The sequence below is a fragment of the Pimephales promelas genome, chromosome 15 (assembly GCF_988280905.1).
Source record: "Pimephales promelas chromosome 15, fPimPro1.hap1.1, whole genome shotgun sequence".
NCBI classification, from domain to species: domain Eukaryota; kingdom Metazoa; phylum Chordata; class Actinopteri; order Cypriniformes; family Leuciscidae; genus Pimephales; species Pimephales promelas.
Genome location: NC_142783.1, coordinates 26,037,774 through 26,053,810, shown reverse-complemented (window position 1 = coordinate 26,053,810; position 16,037 = coordinate 26,037,774). Strand labels below are relative to the sequence as shown.

General features: G+C 36.7%; 2 protein-coding genes across 3 annotated transcripts in view; both read left to right on the top strand.

Moving 5' to 3' along the window:
• Positions 1 to 312: 312 nt before the first annotated feature.
• ivd (isovaleryl-CoA dehydrogenase) lies at positions 313 to 8,718 on the top strand. Its single transcript, XM_039668599.2, has 12 exons — positions 313 to 574; positions 2,221 to 2,310; positions 2,400 to 2,451; positions 2,561 to 2,730; positions 2,919 to 3,012; positions 4,066 to 4,196; positions 4,372 to 4,468; positions 4,555 to 4,648; positions 4,747 to 4,828; positions 7,241 to 7,345; positions 7,476 to 7,548; positions 7,905 to 8,718. The coding sequence occupies exons 1-12, from the start codon at positions 446 to 448 to the stop codon at positions 8,036 to 8,038; spliced, it is 1,251 nt and encodes a 416-aa protein (XP_039524533.1). The 5' UTR covers positions 313 to 445; the 3' UTR covers positions 8,039 to 8,718.
• Positions 8,719 to 9,938: 1,220 nt separating this feature from the next.
• bahd1 (bromo adjacent homology domain containing 1) overlaps positions 9,939 to 16,037 on the top strand; it is a 28,087-nt gene continuing 21,988 nt past the window's right edge. The window contains exon 1 of one of the 2 annotated variants that reach the window (XM_089120429.1): positions 9,939 to 10,230. The gene's annotated coding sequence lies outside the window, so the exon portion shown is untranslated. The remainder of the gene's footprint in view (positions 10,231 to 16,037) is intronic. The other variant, XM_039668607.2, reaches the window with a different exon arrangement.

Below are 16,037 nucleotides of genomic sequence, written 5' to 3'. Positions count from 1 at the left end.
CACAAAATTCTATAAAAGGCTCTTTAATCTTAAATTCTAATAAATGCCAACGTTTTACTTCTGAAAGCAGGCTAAGTGTAAGTATAATAAGTAGGCTGCCTATAGGCCTGCATATTGATACGGAAAATCTCCACAAATTAGAAGGTAATTCATGATTTTCACTTCTATACAACATTTTAAAAATAAAATCACATGTAGGCGCATGTTTTTAAAATATATAACTTTTAGACGTTTTTTACTGTAGTTTGTACTTCATCGCTGTAGGGGGCAGTAAAGCTCTAGTGGCAGATAGAGGTCACGTTAAACAACAGAACAGAAGGAGAACGCAATTCTTTCAAGTGCAGTTTATGCAAGTTTAGGATTGTCCTCCTGCGCTTTTCACCCGTCCAAGTGCAGTTAAGCGTTTTCCCTTTTTGTTCTGTCTACATCCTGCAGTCACTACAAAATGTTTGCAGTCAGAAGAGCATTGCGTCTTTGTCAAAGAGTGACCAATGTCAGTGTTTCGCGGCGCGGCTGCGTTGGAGCTGTACCAGTGGACGACATTGTGAACGGTCTGACCGAGGAGCAGATCCAGGTATCCCACACACCCCCGCTACCTAACCGAGAGCCTAAGCTCGTGAAATGTCACTGTTTCTTGTTTACGTCTTATTGGAATTTTTGTAGGAATGAGTCAGTTTGCCGTGCTGGTTCACATGATGACCTTTGACACAACTCTGGGATTTTATCGGGATTTTATAAGAGATTGTATTCGTTTTAGTCGCCAGGCAACTAAAACGAATACAATCTGTTACGGTTTTCATAAGAACGTTACGTCAGTATTCGTGCTGTCTGTGCCAAATGACCGTGCTCGTGCTGGTAGGTGTGAACGGTCAGCGCGTTTTGATTGGTCAGGATCGTTTTAGATGTCCTTAGTTAGTTTTTACAGCAGCCCACTTGTTTGTTATTCAACATGCAATTGCAAATTGTTTGGACATGGTAGTCTCATTGTGAGGAAGTGGCAAATGTCCCTCTTAGTGTGATATAAATTCACGATCCATCTATTTTATTGTATATGGTTTTCGAGTTAAATGCATGAAATAGAATTTTCTTTACAATGCATTTTGTCTGTACTGTATATTTGTGGAAGATGCAGTACAAAGTCACACATTTATAATGTGACAACAATAGTTTCTGTTTTAAATAGATGCTGTTCTTTCTTATCTTTCTATTAATCGAAGAATCCTGTCAAAATACTAATCAGTTCAACTGTTTTCAACATTGATAATAACAATACATTTTTTCCTGAGCACCAAATCTGCATAATAGAATGATTTCTGAAGGATCATGTGACAACTGGAGTAATGACATCACAGGAGTATAAGGGAAGAAAATACATTTAACCCTCTGGTACTGTTTGCGTGTAGATCAAAAATGACCGATTTCTATTTTATTTCAATGAAATTATTCTACTATATTTTAGTTCGATGATATATTTTTATTTATTATTCTGTATTTGTAGGGGATTTTATGGTACTAAATTGTTTATCTACTGTATAATCCATGTATTAACTTTTTGAGTTATTTAGCATGGACTTGAAAAAGAATTTTCCAACTTAAACTGTCATAAATCATAAATGCTTTGGAGCACAGACTTAAGTTTGGTCTCTTGTAAAAGACGTAACTTGGTAGATTTGTTTAAAAAAAAAAGAAGTGACCTTTCATAATTTTTTGTGTGTGTGTTTGACACAGAGTACCGTTCCAATGAAGTAAAGAATTCTAAAAACTGCAGAGGGTTAAAAAAAAATCTTTAAATTATTTTCTATTATAGTGCTATAAACATATAGTTATATATATATATAATTTATTATAATGTTTTTTTGACATTAATTTATGTCTTTAATTTATAACTGTTTTTGTCTTTTGTTCATTGTTATTAAAATTAACTTGATTCTTAAAGGCATTGGGGAGCTGTTTGATAGGATTACATACAAAAATAAATGTATACATTTGATCTTATATTTGTTTTATTGTTGTGCTGCTGTTATTAGGGTCTCCCATGCCATCTTTTACCCTGACATGGGTAAAACCATGGTTTGTTGTTCTCTATAATGCCTTGATAGTTTTTAAAGCACCATGAAATGTGTACATTCATTGGATTTTTTGTTGTTGAGATTTTTGGCAGCTCAAGTTGCTTGTGGACAGACCCCCTTGCGTTTATCACACGTTTCTTTTAAACACCAGCTCAGACAGACAGTCCAAAGATTCTGCCAGGAGAAGCTCGCTCCACACGCTGATGAGATTGACAAGAACAACGAGTTTCCCCGCATGAGGGTGAGTTCCTATACATGACAAGTATCTCAGGAGTCTCTGTGTAATAATAAACCAGAGTAATGAATCAGAACAAATATGATCTTTTATAGGAGTTTTGGAAGGAGATGGGTGATCTTGGACTGCTTGGAGTTACTGCTCCAGGTTGGACTATTTACAGACTGTCTTCAAAAAGTATTGTTTATGAGAAAACCGTTGCTGAGACACTATTGAGCATAGTCTGATATGATTCAATGGTTTTGATTGTGTGCAGTGGAGGACGGTGGAACGGGATTGGGCTACCTTGATCATGTGATTGTTATGGAGGAGATCTCCCGTGTGTCAGCAGCTATTGCCCTCAGCTATGGAGCGCACTCCAATTTGTGCGTAAATCAGATGGTTCGTCATGCAACCCAGAAACAGAAAGAGAAGTACATGTCCAAGGTGTGAGTCAAAAGATTTATATTAATGTGTCGATCGATTACATTTTCTTAGCTAGCTTTCTAAAACAGACCCATGACATAATGTATTAGGGAAAATTCATTAAAACTGTAAATGCAGGCTAATTAAGTAGTGCATTTAGGTTATTTATGAATATTAGGGTTGGGTTTTTCACTATGTTTGTTCTTCAGCTGATGACGGGGGAGCATGTGGGTGCTTTGGCCATGAGTGAGCCCAACGCTGGCTCTGATGTGGTGTCCATGAAACTGAAGGCGAAAAAACAAGGTGACTGGCCTTCTGTTATCACTCTATGTGCTGCTCTGTTAGTCACCGCTGTCTACTGCTATAATAAGCACTGTTACATCAGTGCCATGGCCATGTCATAACTGGTTAGATGCATGCATGTAACAGTATATTTGTTAACCGATTTGTGATTTATTGTCCTTTCATATACACTACCATTCAAAATTTTTGGGTCAAATAAGACTTTTTTTATTATGCATTTAATTTATTAGAAGTGACCGTAAAAACTTTTACAAATTATTTCTATTCCAAATAAATGCTCTTTTGAATTTTCTATTCATCATCAAGATTCCTGAAAGGAAAAAAATCCACAAAACTATTTTAGTTTTTAATATTGATAATAAGAAAATGTTTCTGGAGGAGCAAATCAGCATATTAGAAGGATTTCTGAAGGCTCGCGTGACTCTGAAGAGAAGACTTGAGTAATGATGCGGAAAACTCAGCTTTGTCATCACAGAAATAATTACATTTTAAAATAGATTAAAATACTTTAAAATAATAAACATTTAATACAAATTTTTTAATAATATTTCACAGTATTACACATAAAAATAAACACAAAACGAAGGTAAAAGCAGCTTCACATAAGACTGCCGCACACACATAACCAAAACATAATATAAATGTCCAGGCCTGGTCCGCTCTCGTCCTTCACTGTGTCGTCGCCCCTCCTTTTATGCTTCCAAAGCTCCTCCATGAGAGATACGAGACCGGAACAGGTGACGCTCAGTATCAATTACTCTACCGGCCTGCTCTATTCTCTCACGGCCCTGGGTCTCGTCTTGCTCGCCACAGCAATATATTGTGCTTTTTTTTTATTAGAGTTTGTATTTTATGTTTGTCATGCTTATTTATACTATTGCATGCTTTGGAAGGGCCTTTTAAAGAAATTTGTGACTGGCAAAACATCTATTATAATTAATGACGCATTAATGATTTATGTTGCTTGCAAAAATAATTTAAAAAAAGATGCGTCTTGCCCCTAGAATGTGACAATACATGTTCTTCTTTACCTTTTGATCTGTCATCTTTAAGGGGATCACTACGTGTTGAACGGTAATAAGTTCTGGATTACGAACGGACCAGATGCAGATGTTCTGATTGTGTATGCTAAGACAGACCCAGAGGCAGAAGCCCGTGGCATCACCGCTTTCATCATAGAGAAGGTTAGAGAAGACAAACCACTTCCTCTTAGATGATTGATTATAATTTACCGTTCACACTGCATTGCACCTGGCATTCAGATTTTGATTGAATGTTTCATTTTTAATGTGTTGTTCCATAAGGCTATACAACTTCAAATGTGATCATATCATAGGCATTGTGCTTGTGTTCTTGAAGGGCATGGCAGGATTTAGCACAGCGCAGAAGCTGGATAAACTGGGAATGAGAGGATCTAACACCTGTGAACTCATCTTTGAAGACTGCAAGGTCCCTGGTGTGTCAATGAGTTTATCATTATGCATATTAGTCTGAATGTGGTGGACGTCCAAACGTCATTTGAATGTTCTTTTGTGGTTTCAGAGGAAAACATATTGGGCCCATTAAATAAAGGTGTATATGTTATGATGAGTGGGTTGGACCTAGAGAGACTTGTCCTGGCATCTGGACCTGTTGGGTAATTGTTACTGTTTATTTCCAGTTAGCATGCTCAGAAATGTAAACTGACAAAGACTGTCGGAGAGTTATTTTTGTCCGTCTTATACATTCCTTCAGCATCATGCAAGCTGTGCTTGACCATGCGATTCCTTATCTTCATATTCGTGAAGCCTTTGGACAGAAAATTGGCCACTTCCAGGTATGCTTTAGACTAAAATATGCAAGGATTTGTGTGTTCGTCATGTTTTATGTTTATCTAGTCAAGTCATCTTCTACAGATTGTTGCAAGGCAGTTTTACAGTGATAACAGGAAATTAATGCAACAAAGATTGTTTTGATTGGACAGCAGCTCTCGAAGAAAGTCATTGTCCCATTTATGTAAGTTCAGCATTGATTCATTTCCTTTTTAAAAGTCATTAGCGCCATTTACTAAACACCGTTTTCAATTGAAAACAGAAATTTCATGAAAACATTTAAAATGACAACGGCGTTTCAGGGGTCTTAGAATGCAAACTTTGAAATGGGTTTTTGTAAAAACGGCCAGACTGACTAGGGCCAAATTGTGATGGCTAGACGACTGGGTCAGAGCATCTCCATAATTGCAGCTCTTCTGGGGTGTTCCCAGTCTGCAGTGGTCAGTATGCATCAAAAGTGGTCCAACGAAGGCTGGCTCGTGTGGACCGATCCATCAGACGAGCTACTGCAGCTCAAATTGCTCAAGAAGTTAATGCTGGTTCTGATAGAAAGGTGTCAGAATGCAAAGTTCATTGCAGTTTATTGCAGACCAGCCAGCGTGCCAATGCTGACCCCTGTCCACCGCCGAAAGCGACAACAGTGGGCACGTGAGCATCAGAACCGTACAACGGAGCAATGGAAGAAGGTGGTCTGATGAATCATGTTATCTTTTACATCATGTGGAAGGCCGGGTGCGTGTGCGTCGCTTACCTGGGGAAGACATTGCACAGGGTTTTCGCTGGGCATTAAAAGTCCTGAAATGGATTTTGCGAAAGAGTTAAGGGATAGTTCACTTTGAAATTCATTTTTGATATGTTTTAGCTTACCTCAAGGGCATCCAACATGCTGGTGTCTTTGTTTCCACAGTATTTTCAATTTTGATATTTTTAGGTCAGTCTTGTCAGTCATATAATGGAAGTTTATGGGGTCTCCCCTGGGTTCACCTCAAAGAGCATGCACAGAGAAGTCAAAATTAAACATCATTTAATGACTCGTAAATGTAAGTACACGGGCCTAAGACACGAAACGAGCGGTTTGTGCGAGAAAACGAACAGTTTTTATATAGTTTTACCTCGTTATCACAGTCATGTCCAAGTGATCTGAGGGCGAGGGCTCTTCAGTCTGCACAAGCGCGCCAGGAAGCCCCGGAAGTGATCCGGTGCTCATTGTTTACTCAGGGATTTCAGAAGTGTTATCCTTCACTCTGAAGATCTAAATATATTTAGATATGCAGGAAATTGCAATGGCAGACGATTTCAATATATCAACAGACAACATAGATTTTTTTTTTTTTGCAACCGTGCAAGAGATCACTTCTGGTGCTTTCCGGCGCATGTGCAGAATGAAGCGCTCATGCCTTCAGTTCACTTGGACATGGCTGTGATTACAAGAGGTAAAAACGATATAAATAGTGTTCGTTTTCTCACACAAACTGCTCGTTTCGTGTCTTAGGCCATCAATGTGTACTTACATTTACGTTCTTAAAACGAAACTTTGAAGACATTGTTGCAGCCCGTTATTGATAAAAATGATGAAGGACTTTGCAGCGTTTGTAAAAAAGCATTTAAGTTTGGGGACAATGGGAATCAGCACTGTAAAATCCCAGTGTGATGCCACAAATTGGCGTTAAGAATCACCAATATATATATGGATCATATGTCATTATATATATATATATATATAAAATAAATTATGTGGTTAGTCATGGGTCATGTATGGCATTCAAAAAAATGATAAAGACATTCAGAAAGCCTGTTGCACCAGGATGCACTATTGGAAGAAGGCAGAGACAGTGTGACGAGCACAACAAAGAGTTTGAGGTGTTGACTTGACCTCCAAATTCCCCAGATCTCAATCCAATCCAGCATCTGTGGGATCTGCTGAACAAACAAGTCCGGTCCATGGAGGCCCAACCTCGTAACTTACAGGACTTAAAGGATCTGCTGCTAACATCTTTGTGCCAGAACACAATATTAGGAAGGTGGTCATAATGTTATGCCTGATCTCGATATATATATATATATATATATATATATACACATATACATCTCTACAACGTCGGACACATAACGGTAATTGATATGATTAGACTTTGGCTTGACTACGTTATCAAACAGCTAATAATGTGTTTATAATGTTACACAGACGTCGTGTTCGTCATCTCGTCATCATGCCTTCTAAAAACCAGCATCCATAGATTACTTTAAACTTCATAGAAAGTCAGTGTAGAAGAGCTCTGTCCCATTGTAACTAAAGATTTGTGTTTTAAATAAATGCAATCCCAAACTTTTGAATGTATGCATGTAAAGTTATGAAAAGATATTATACAACTATGTTCCCTTGGCAATAAAATTAACAATTTCTTCCCATTGACTAGCTAATGCAGGGGAAAATGGCTGATATGTACACACGGCTTAGTTCATGTCGACAGTATTTATACAACGTTGCCCGCGCTTGTGACAAAGGCCATTTCAGTGCTAAGGTAAGAGCTCTTTACACAGTTTTTGTTATTTGAATGCTTTATTTTGTAATGTTACACATAAGCCTGGAAATGATGCATACAGTCTTTCCAGAGTGTGTAGTAGCAGTATTGATTTGTGATGTTATTGTAGGACTGTGCTGGGGTAATCCTTTATTGTGCTGAGAATGCGACTCAGGTTGCCTTGGATGGAATTCAATGCCTTGGTGAGTGCTTAGTAGTTAGCACAGCAAAAAAAAAGAGCTCTCAATGTACCTTAGACCGATATCAGGGCCAAACCCTTCTGTCTTCATTCTTAACAATTACTCGGTGGATAAACAGCAAACAAGTCAAACTTGTAACTGTTGCTGTAGATGAATTGTTCCTTGAATGTATAGGCAAATTTGGTTTGCATATACCATTTTGATCATTAAAGGTGCAGTAAGCGATTTCTGAGAAACACTGTTGACATAAAGAGCTGATTAAGACGCACCCAACGTCAGTGAATGAATTCCTGCTAATTCAGTAAGCCTAGGTCTTATGACTCAAGTCCTAGTTGACTTACTTTTGCATCTGTTCACAGGTGGAAACGGTTACATTAATGACTACCCAATGGGCCGCTTCTTAAGAGATGCTAAACTTTATGAGATTGGAGCTGGTACCAGTGAGGTCAGAAGGATGATCATTGGCAGATCCTTCAATGCCATGTTCAAATAAGAGCAGCACTTGACGATGAGACAAAACGGTCATCATAACTGGCATCATAATTTTAACACTTTCATTCATGTGAAGCATACTTGCTAATCGGTTTCAAGAGCAGTGATACAAAACTAAAATATGTCTTTTGGATGTCTAAAGCTGTTTATGTGATGTTCTCTTACAATAAATCAAGTGGTCTCGTATACAACAACACAAGCAGTAGGAATCATTCAAGTCATCATTCATCATTCAAAAGGTAAACCACCTAAACAATTATTTTGTCACAGAAGACTTTGTCATGTGACTCAGACGTTTCTGTAACACGTGGTACATGCAATCGACTTGTTTTTTGGTCAGTCTTTATAAGCTGGTTTGCATATCATCTCTACCCTATAACATGATTGTTTTTGCTCGTTTTCTTATGTGAATAAAATAAAGATTTCTTTATAGAGTATATTTATTGAAGTCGTTGTAATTCAAACACTCTTCCCATTCTTTTTGTATTTTCATTATGCACTTTTTTTATCGTACCGACCCATCAAATCTTTCGGTTTTCAGAATTCTGCCTTAATGATTAATCACTTGATGTGTTTGAAGTAAACTTACTTGTTGTATAATGATTGTTTTGAACTAACATAATCCTCTTTCCATCTATATCTTTTGAATTTCTGAATTATAAAAAAGCATTGCATACTCTTTGTATTTGTGGTGTTATTTCAGATTTTTTTTTTCAGGGTTATTTTAGGAGTTATATTATTTACGTTTTAAGAAAAGCTTTAGCTATAACTAATTTTGCTTTATGTCAGACTTCTTTATAGCAGCTTACAGGCTACCACTTTAGTTCCAAAGTGCTGTACATTGCATTAAAAGCCAACAGAACAATAAGACAAAACATAAAAACATCCATGTACTAATGTTCTAAAATGCCAACAGATAAGAGTTAGTTGCCAAGGCAACATTTGCAATCATGTTGTTTTTCATGAAATATTAATATTTTATTTCATGTAGCGTAAACCATTTTTAATAGTTTTAGTTAAAAAAAAAATAATGTCATTTACAGTCTGTTATTTTCTACCTGAAATGGGAAAAAATGCCTTACAGAGCTGTTCACTTTTTCTACTCTCAGTACATTTATTTAATGGTTGAAATGGAAAATAATTAAGAACATTCACAAAAATAGTGATATTTAAATAGCCTATATGTTAACCATCAGGTGGATTCTTTGAGCAGCGGTTGTGGAAAATTACTGAACAATAACTCTTCATTGCAAATAGAATAATTTATTTTCTTTTAACTATAAATATATTTATTTCATATAATCCATTCAGTATGTAGCCTACTTCATCAATGCAAACTTAATAATCGGTATACTTGTTAGAGTTTATTATTATCATCAGATCATAGATTAGTTTTTAAGTTTTGTAGATGCATTCATTTGCATTGATATTTTGTCACAACATTCCTCAATTGTTTACTTTAAAGTAACAAATTGGTCCCTTTCAAACCAAAAAGCAGTTACAAAAAGGTCATTACTGGAATTGTTTAAAGGGATTTTTAAAATAATGTATTCTGATACGTTCTGCTTGTCAGATGTAGTTGTAGGCAATGTGATAAACTACAACTTGAGGGGAACTGACTTCATAAATAGGCTACTAAAATGATTATAAAGTCACTTTTAAAAATTGTCTCAGAAAAGTAACATAATTTACTTGCAGCTTTCACTTTTCACATTTACTTGGGGTTCACATGTGCCAATAGCCCTTTAAGAAACTCCATGTTGTCCCAGCATGCCATACGTCAACACACTGGTCGTGTCACAAAACCTAGTGAGCTGCCTACATAGACCGCATAATGGACATTGTGGGCGCATTTCTCACCCATTATTATTGAGCATTATAGGTGCGTGCAACATGTTGAGAGACTCAGGGACGTGTTGTGTGTCAGTTCAGTTGACTGTGATGCCTAAAAATGTAGTCTAGGCAGGCAGGTCACTATTTTTTGGGACACGGCCATTAACAACGGATGGTGGTGTTACGTAAACTCCATGGCAAATGTGTTTGTGTCAGTTCTGCATGAGTCTGCTCTATTCCAGGTGTTCTCCTCAGGATGACAGTACTATGAGCTTTCCATGTATCCAAGAAAGAAACAAAAGCGGACCAGCAGTGTGTTACCAACAAAGTATGTCATTTAAATCCACGACACTACTAAAGGTAAGAGAATCTCTACGTTTGAAAGGATACGGGAAGTTTGTAGACATAAGTCGGTTATCTTTTATTGGCGTCATGTCCACCTATATTACATTTCCTCTAAGCCCGTCACTCTCTGAAGTAATTAAGTGGTTTTTGGAAAGAATTCTTATCCATCATTTAGTTTCGTTATTCATAATGACAGGCATGTTATCCATCTACATAACATTCCTACGCGACGCGTCAACACTAGAATGCTCTCAATATAATCAAGTAATTTGTCCGAAAACTCGCGCTTGCTAGATTATAAAGGGAGCGTCCTAGATTGTCGCTCGCATTAAGAGAAGGCAAAGACTATGGTGTAGGTGATGAGTTGTTTGTCTAATCTTTTGTTTGTTAGTAACGCAATCATGGGTTCTTTGCACTGGTTGTTCCCTGTCGAAAACACTGGAACATCAACTTGAAACTGACATTTTTGCTCTGGTCACGTTGTCTGACTTTTATTCGAGTATAAAGGTCAATGGCCCGACAGAAAATAGAAGTTTAGAACATTTTGTTATTGTACTGACTGACACTTGTCCATTGCATTTGCTTCTTGTAGGCTACTGCATTTTATTGCTCCTTTAAGGGCCTTAATTAGGCTAATTCATTTTGAATGTCACCCACCAAAAAACAATTTGGCCTTTTTTCAAGAATATAGACTTTATACAAGTAGTTTTAATTAATACTTTTATATTATGATAATGAATAGGCTACATGTGTTGTGTTATGGATGAAGAATAGCACATTTAAAGGGTTAGTTTTAATTTTGTTATCAATTACTCACCCTGATGTTTTTTCAAACCTTAAGACTTTCGTTCTTCTTCGGAACACAAATGAAGATCTTTTCAATGAAATCTGGGAGCTTTCTGTTCTCTCCATTGACAGCTACACAACTACCAATTTGATGCTTCAAAAAGTTCATAGTTGAGCGATTTAGTTCACATTTTCTGAAGAGACACGATCGCTTTATATGATGAACAGATTAGGCTACATTTATGCTTTTATTCACATATGAGCATCCACCAACTCACACATCAGGTATGGTAAACAAAAGTTCAATAATTTTTGTTTGACGTGAGAACCAATGAGGTTCATTCTCATATGTTACGCAGCACGTTTGAGCTTCCACAAGAACCAATGAGGTTCATTCTCATATGTTACGCAGCACGTTTGAGCTTCCACAAGAACCAATGAGGTTCATTCTCGTGTTACGCAGCACATTTGAGCTTCCACAAGAACCAGTGATGGTAGTTCTCGTGCGTTACGCAGCATGTTTGAGCTTTCGCAAGAACTGATGAGGTTCATTCTCGTGTGTTACACAGCACATTTGAGCTTCCACTAGAACTGATGAGGTTCATTCTCGTGTGTTATGCAGCGCGTTTAATCTTCTGCAAGAACCGATGCGGTTCATTCTCGTGTTACACAGCACGTTTAAGCTTCCGCAAGTTATTCTCATGTGTTATGCAGCACGTTTGAGCATCAGCAAGAGGTTGGTTCTTCTGAGTTGAGCTTCTGCTTGTGTTTGCTGATCAATGATTAGCCTATGTGAATAAAAGCCTAAATTAAATCTGTTCATCATATAAAGCAATCAAGTCTCTTTCAAGAAAATTTGGACTAAATCGCTCATAATTCATATGAATTAGTTTTCTGATCTCTTTATGAACTTTTTAAAGCGTCAAAATGTCAGTTGCGTAGCTGTCAATGGAGGAACAGAAATCTCTCAGATTTCACCAAAATGATCTTTATAGGAGGATGGTTTGAATCTTATGGGTTTGGTACGACACGAGGGTGAGTAATTAATGACAGAATTAAAATTTTTGGGTGAACTAACCCTCCGATGTTTTGAGTGATTGATTTATAAATGTACCAATTTGAATAAAATCATTTTAAGTGTACTACAAATCAAGATAATGATGCATGTAAAATCTGCTTTAGTGGAATATTTATCTTCCACGTGACATTGTATGATTGTGTCACCATTTTGCTGTGCTGGGATGACAATAGTTGAAACTTTTGTTTCTGTCGATAAAGAGAGATACTGCTTTTTACCTGACCAGAGATGACATTACTATCTTTCAAGTGCTATCTACGTTTTTGTTTTCATCAAAAGATAATTGTAAGACACTTTGGTTTTGCTTATTGAAAAAAATGTTTAACCTAAAATTTACCTAAAAAATCTTTGACATGTCAATTGTCATTATGCTTTGTCAATTAAGTTACGTTAACACCCAGACTTTATATGCTATTGTTTGAAAAGGCATTATTTCAGGATTTTTTTTCTACTGGCCTGGCCGGGCCAGTGGTTCAAATTTGTACTTGCCCAGCCAAAATGTTCACTGGCCCCACAACAAAAAATTAAGTAAAAGAAAAAAGAAAATGGCAAGGAGGAGCTTTCCAGTTTTATGCCATTATTAACCAGAACCTATGTTTGAGGAGCAAGCGTATGTTCTGTTGTCCTATTTTATGATCCAATTATAGGATTTTTGAATGATGTTGGGTTCTGTAGTCTTCTGTTCAATGCGGCTTAATCCACATTCCTTCAGGCTGCCTTTTTAAGTGCCTGAATTCCATTTAAAAATTATTCTGTGATGATTGTTTTGTTTTTATGTTTCATTGGTTTTGTTTGACCTAAATGCCTTTATAAAAATGAAGAATGTTCTGTAAGTTGCAAATACAAGGCAATGTGCTCCAAAACAGTCAGCTAAAGGTGAAATGTTTTGACTAAACCGACAAGGTAAAATATAACCTAAGGTCTAAATGCTATTATCAGAAGAGGATATAAGTAGCGCTCGGGTCTGCTGAATATAAAGTGACAGTAATTATGGTATAACTTAGTTGAAGGCTTGAAGTTGAAACTTAAAAAGCAGTATGGATAAAAAAATGAAAAAGTTGTATTCCCTGTTTAGGGGTTCAGGGTGTATGTAGTGTACATATTCCTTGTAAATATTAGTAATGTTATATACTGTAGGAAGCAATGAGAGGCCTTAAAATCCTCATAAAGTTGAAATAACTGCAGGTGTTGCTAGCATTTTTATGTATTTTAATGTGTAGAGAACTAAATAAATAATGTGTAGGGAACTAAGTTGTATAAATAAAACAGATTATTGGAGTAAGTTCTATACCATTACAGTCTCTTTTTTTCCCCAAAATAAATCATACACCTTTTTCAGTGGTTAAAGGTCATTTTTATAGTAATGCATATGGAAATTATTATAAAATGTAATGTTTACTCTGGTCATTTCATAAATTATTATGAAATCTTTGGTGTTATTATGAATCTATGGTTTCTAAAAAATAAACCTGGAAATTGAGGATAACGCAGGTATGATGTCATTGATACGGTGACGCGCGAACACAGTTCGTCTCCAGGATAAAAATTTCATTTGACAGTATATGAAATTATGAGTGATTTAAAGATGAATTTGTAGGCATTAAATGAATCTAAATAGAATTTTAATGTATCAAATATCGACAGTACTGCTAAAGATATATTATGATTAAATGTCATTTTAATCATAAAACAATTCTGAGATATATAAATAGTTTCCTTTTTTGCTCATCCTATTTTCATTGTCAAGTGCACTTAGTACAGATCAGTCTCTCACTGAACAAATTCGACTCATGTTTAACATGAATTATCACCTCTTGGGAAAAAGAAATCCATCAAATATATGTATGCATGATTAGGATTTTTCACTGAACAGATCATCAGTGATATCCCATTACAGACGGCAGCCTATGTGCAGCAAATTGACTTTTAGATTAATGGTCCATAACCCCTTTTAACAAATTTGTACAACATGGAGTATAACAGGGCCCCCTCATCTCCACTCGTTGCACATCAAATCTAAAAATTTGACATGGAGAATTGAATTTACAAAGAAAACGTTGTAATGATTACACAACGGCTTCACTGTATTGATTCACTGTATTGACTGCATTATAAGTTGAGATACAGAGTGTACACTAGTTTATCTTTAAAGCATTGATTATTTTGCTGATACAAACAAGATGTGAGATAATATCCTCTATTGATTTAATAAAGTAATTTTGCTGCTGAACTTCCAAAGCTAATATAAACGTCTTCTAGTGGGACTCGGGGACAAAGTGCACTTACAGAATTAGAACAAAGCAGAGCCTCCAAATTCCTGTGATGCACAGGTCTATTTCTGTTATTAAATTATATAAGAGATTTCATTATTATAATTTTGATATTTTATAATTGTACAGGCACATTCCCGCTATTTTTACATTTAGATTACCTTTGCCGTCATTTAATGCGCAATGCTTTATTAAAAAAACCCTGAATAATTTAATAACACTGTTAAATATAACATTGAATAACACTCCTATAATGTTGTGAAGTGTAAATTCATGTGTAGCATTTAAAATGATTGATCTTAAAGGGGTCATGACATGAGAAATCAAACTTGCATTGATCTTTTGACATACTCACCTAAAGGATTAGGACCACCTGTTCAATTTCTCATTAATGCAATCTAATCAACCAATCACATGGCAGTTGCTTCAATGCATTTAGATGTAAGACAATCTACTGAATTCCAAACTGAATGTCAGAATTAGTACTGGACGGTATACCGTCCGGTTCATACCGAAAATTTTAATATTAATAGATATTAATTTTTAATTTACCGCCATATTCAAAATATTATAAGAACGTTCAGTTCTCCCGTTATATAAACGTTGTATTAACGTTCTTGCTTGGCTATTAGAACATCATTCAAACGTCATTAGAATGTTCAAAAAATGTGAAATAAGTTTTTGGTCAAACCGCCCAGCACTAGTCAGAATGGGAAAGAAAGGTGATTTAAGCAATTTTGAGCGTGGCATGGTTGTTGGTGCCAGACGGGCCGGTCAGAGTATTTCACAGTCTGCACAGTTACTGGGATTTTCACGCACAACCATTTCTAGGGTTTACAAAGAATGGTGTGAAAAGGGAAAAACATCCAGTATGTGGCAGTCCTGTGGGCAAAAATGCCTTGTTGATGTTAGAGGTCAGAGGCGAATGGGCCGACTGATTCAAGCTAATGGAAGAGCAACTTTGACTGAAATAACCACTCGTTACAACCGAGGTATGCAGCAAAGCATTTGTGAAGCCACAACATGCACAGCCTTGAGGCGGATGGGCTACAACAGCAGAAGACCCCACCGGGTACCACTCATCTCTTAATTTGCAAGTTGCAGTTGAAGACTGGAAAAATGTTGCCTGGTCTGATGAGTCTCGATTTCAGAATTTGACGTAAATAGAATGAGAACATGGATCCAGCATGCCTTGTTACCACTGTGCAGGCTGGTGGTGTAATGGTGTAATGGTGATGTTTTCTTGGCACACTTTAGGCCCCTTAGTGCCAAATGGCCATCGTTTAAATGCCACAGCCTACCTGAGCATTGTTTCTGACCATGTCCATCCCTTTATGGCCACCATGTACCCATCCTCTGATGGCTACTTCCAGCAGGATTATGCACCATGTCACAAAGCTCGAATCTCTTCAAAATTGGTTTCTTGAACATGACAATGAGTTCACTGTACCAAAATGGCCCCCACAGTCACCCGATCTCAACCCAATAGAGCATCTTTGGGATGTGATGGAACGGTAGCTTGGTGCCCTGGATGTGCATCCCACAAATCTCCATCAACTGCAAGATGCTATCCTATCAATATGGGCCAACATTTCTAAAGAACGATTTCAGCACCTTGTTGCATCAATGCCACAGAGAATTAAGGCAGTTCTGAAGGCAAAAGGGGATCAAACACAGTATTAGTATTA

Coding starts and splice junctions, on each gene's coding strand:
- ivd (XM_039668599.2), top strand. CDS start 446: ATGTTTGCAGTCAGAAGAGCATTGCGTCTTTGTCAAAGAGTGACCAAT. Junction 2,311..2,399: donor ACGAGTTTCCCCGCATGAGG/GTGAGTTCCTAT, acceptor GATCTTTTATAG/GAGTTTTGGAAGGAGATGGG. Junction 4,197..4,371: donor CCGCTTTCATCATAGAGAAG/GTTAGAGAAGAC, acceptor GTGTTCTTGAAG/GGCATGGCAGGATTTAGCAC.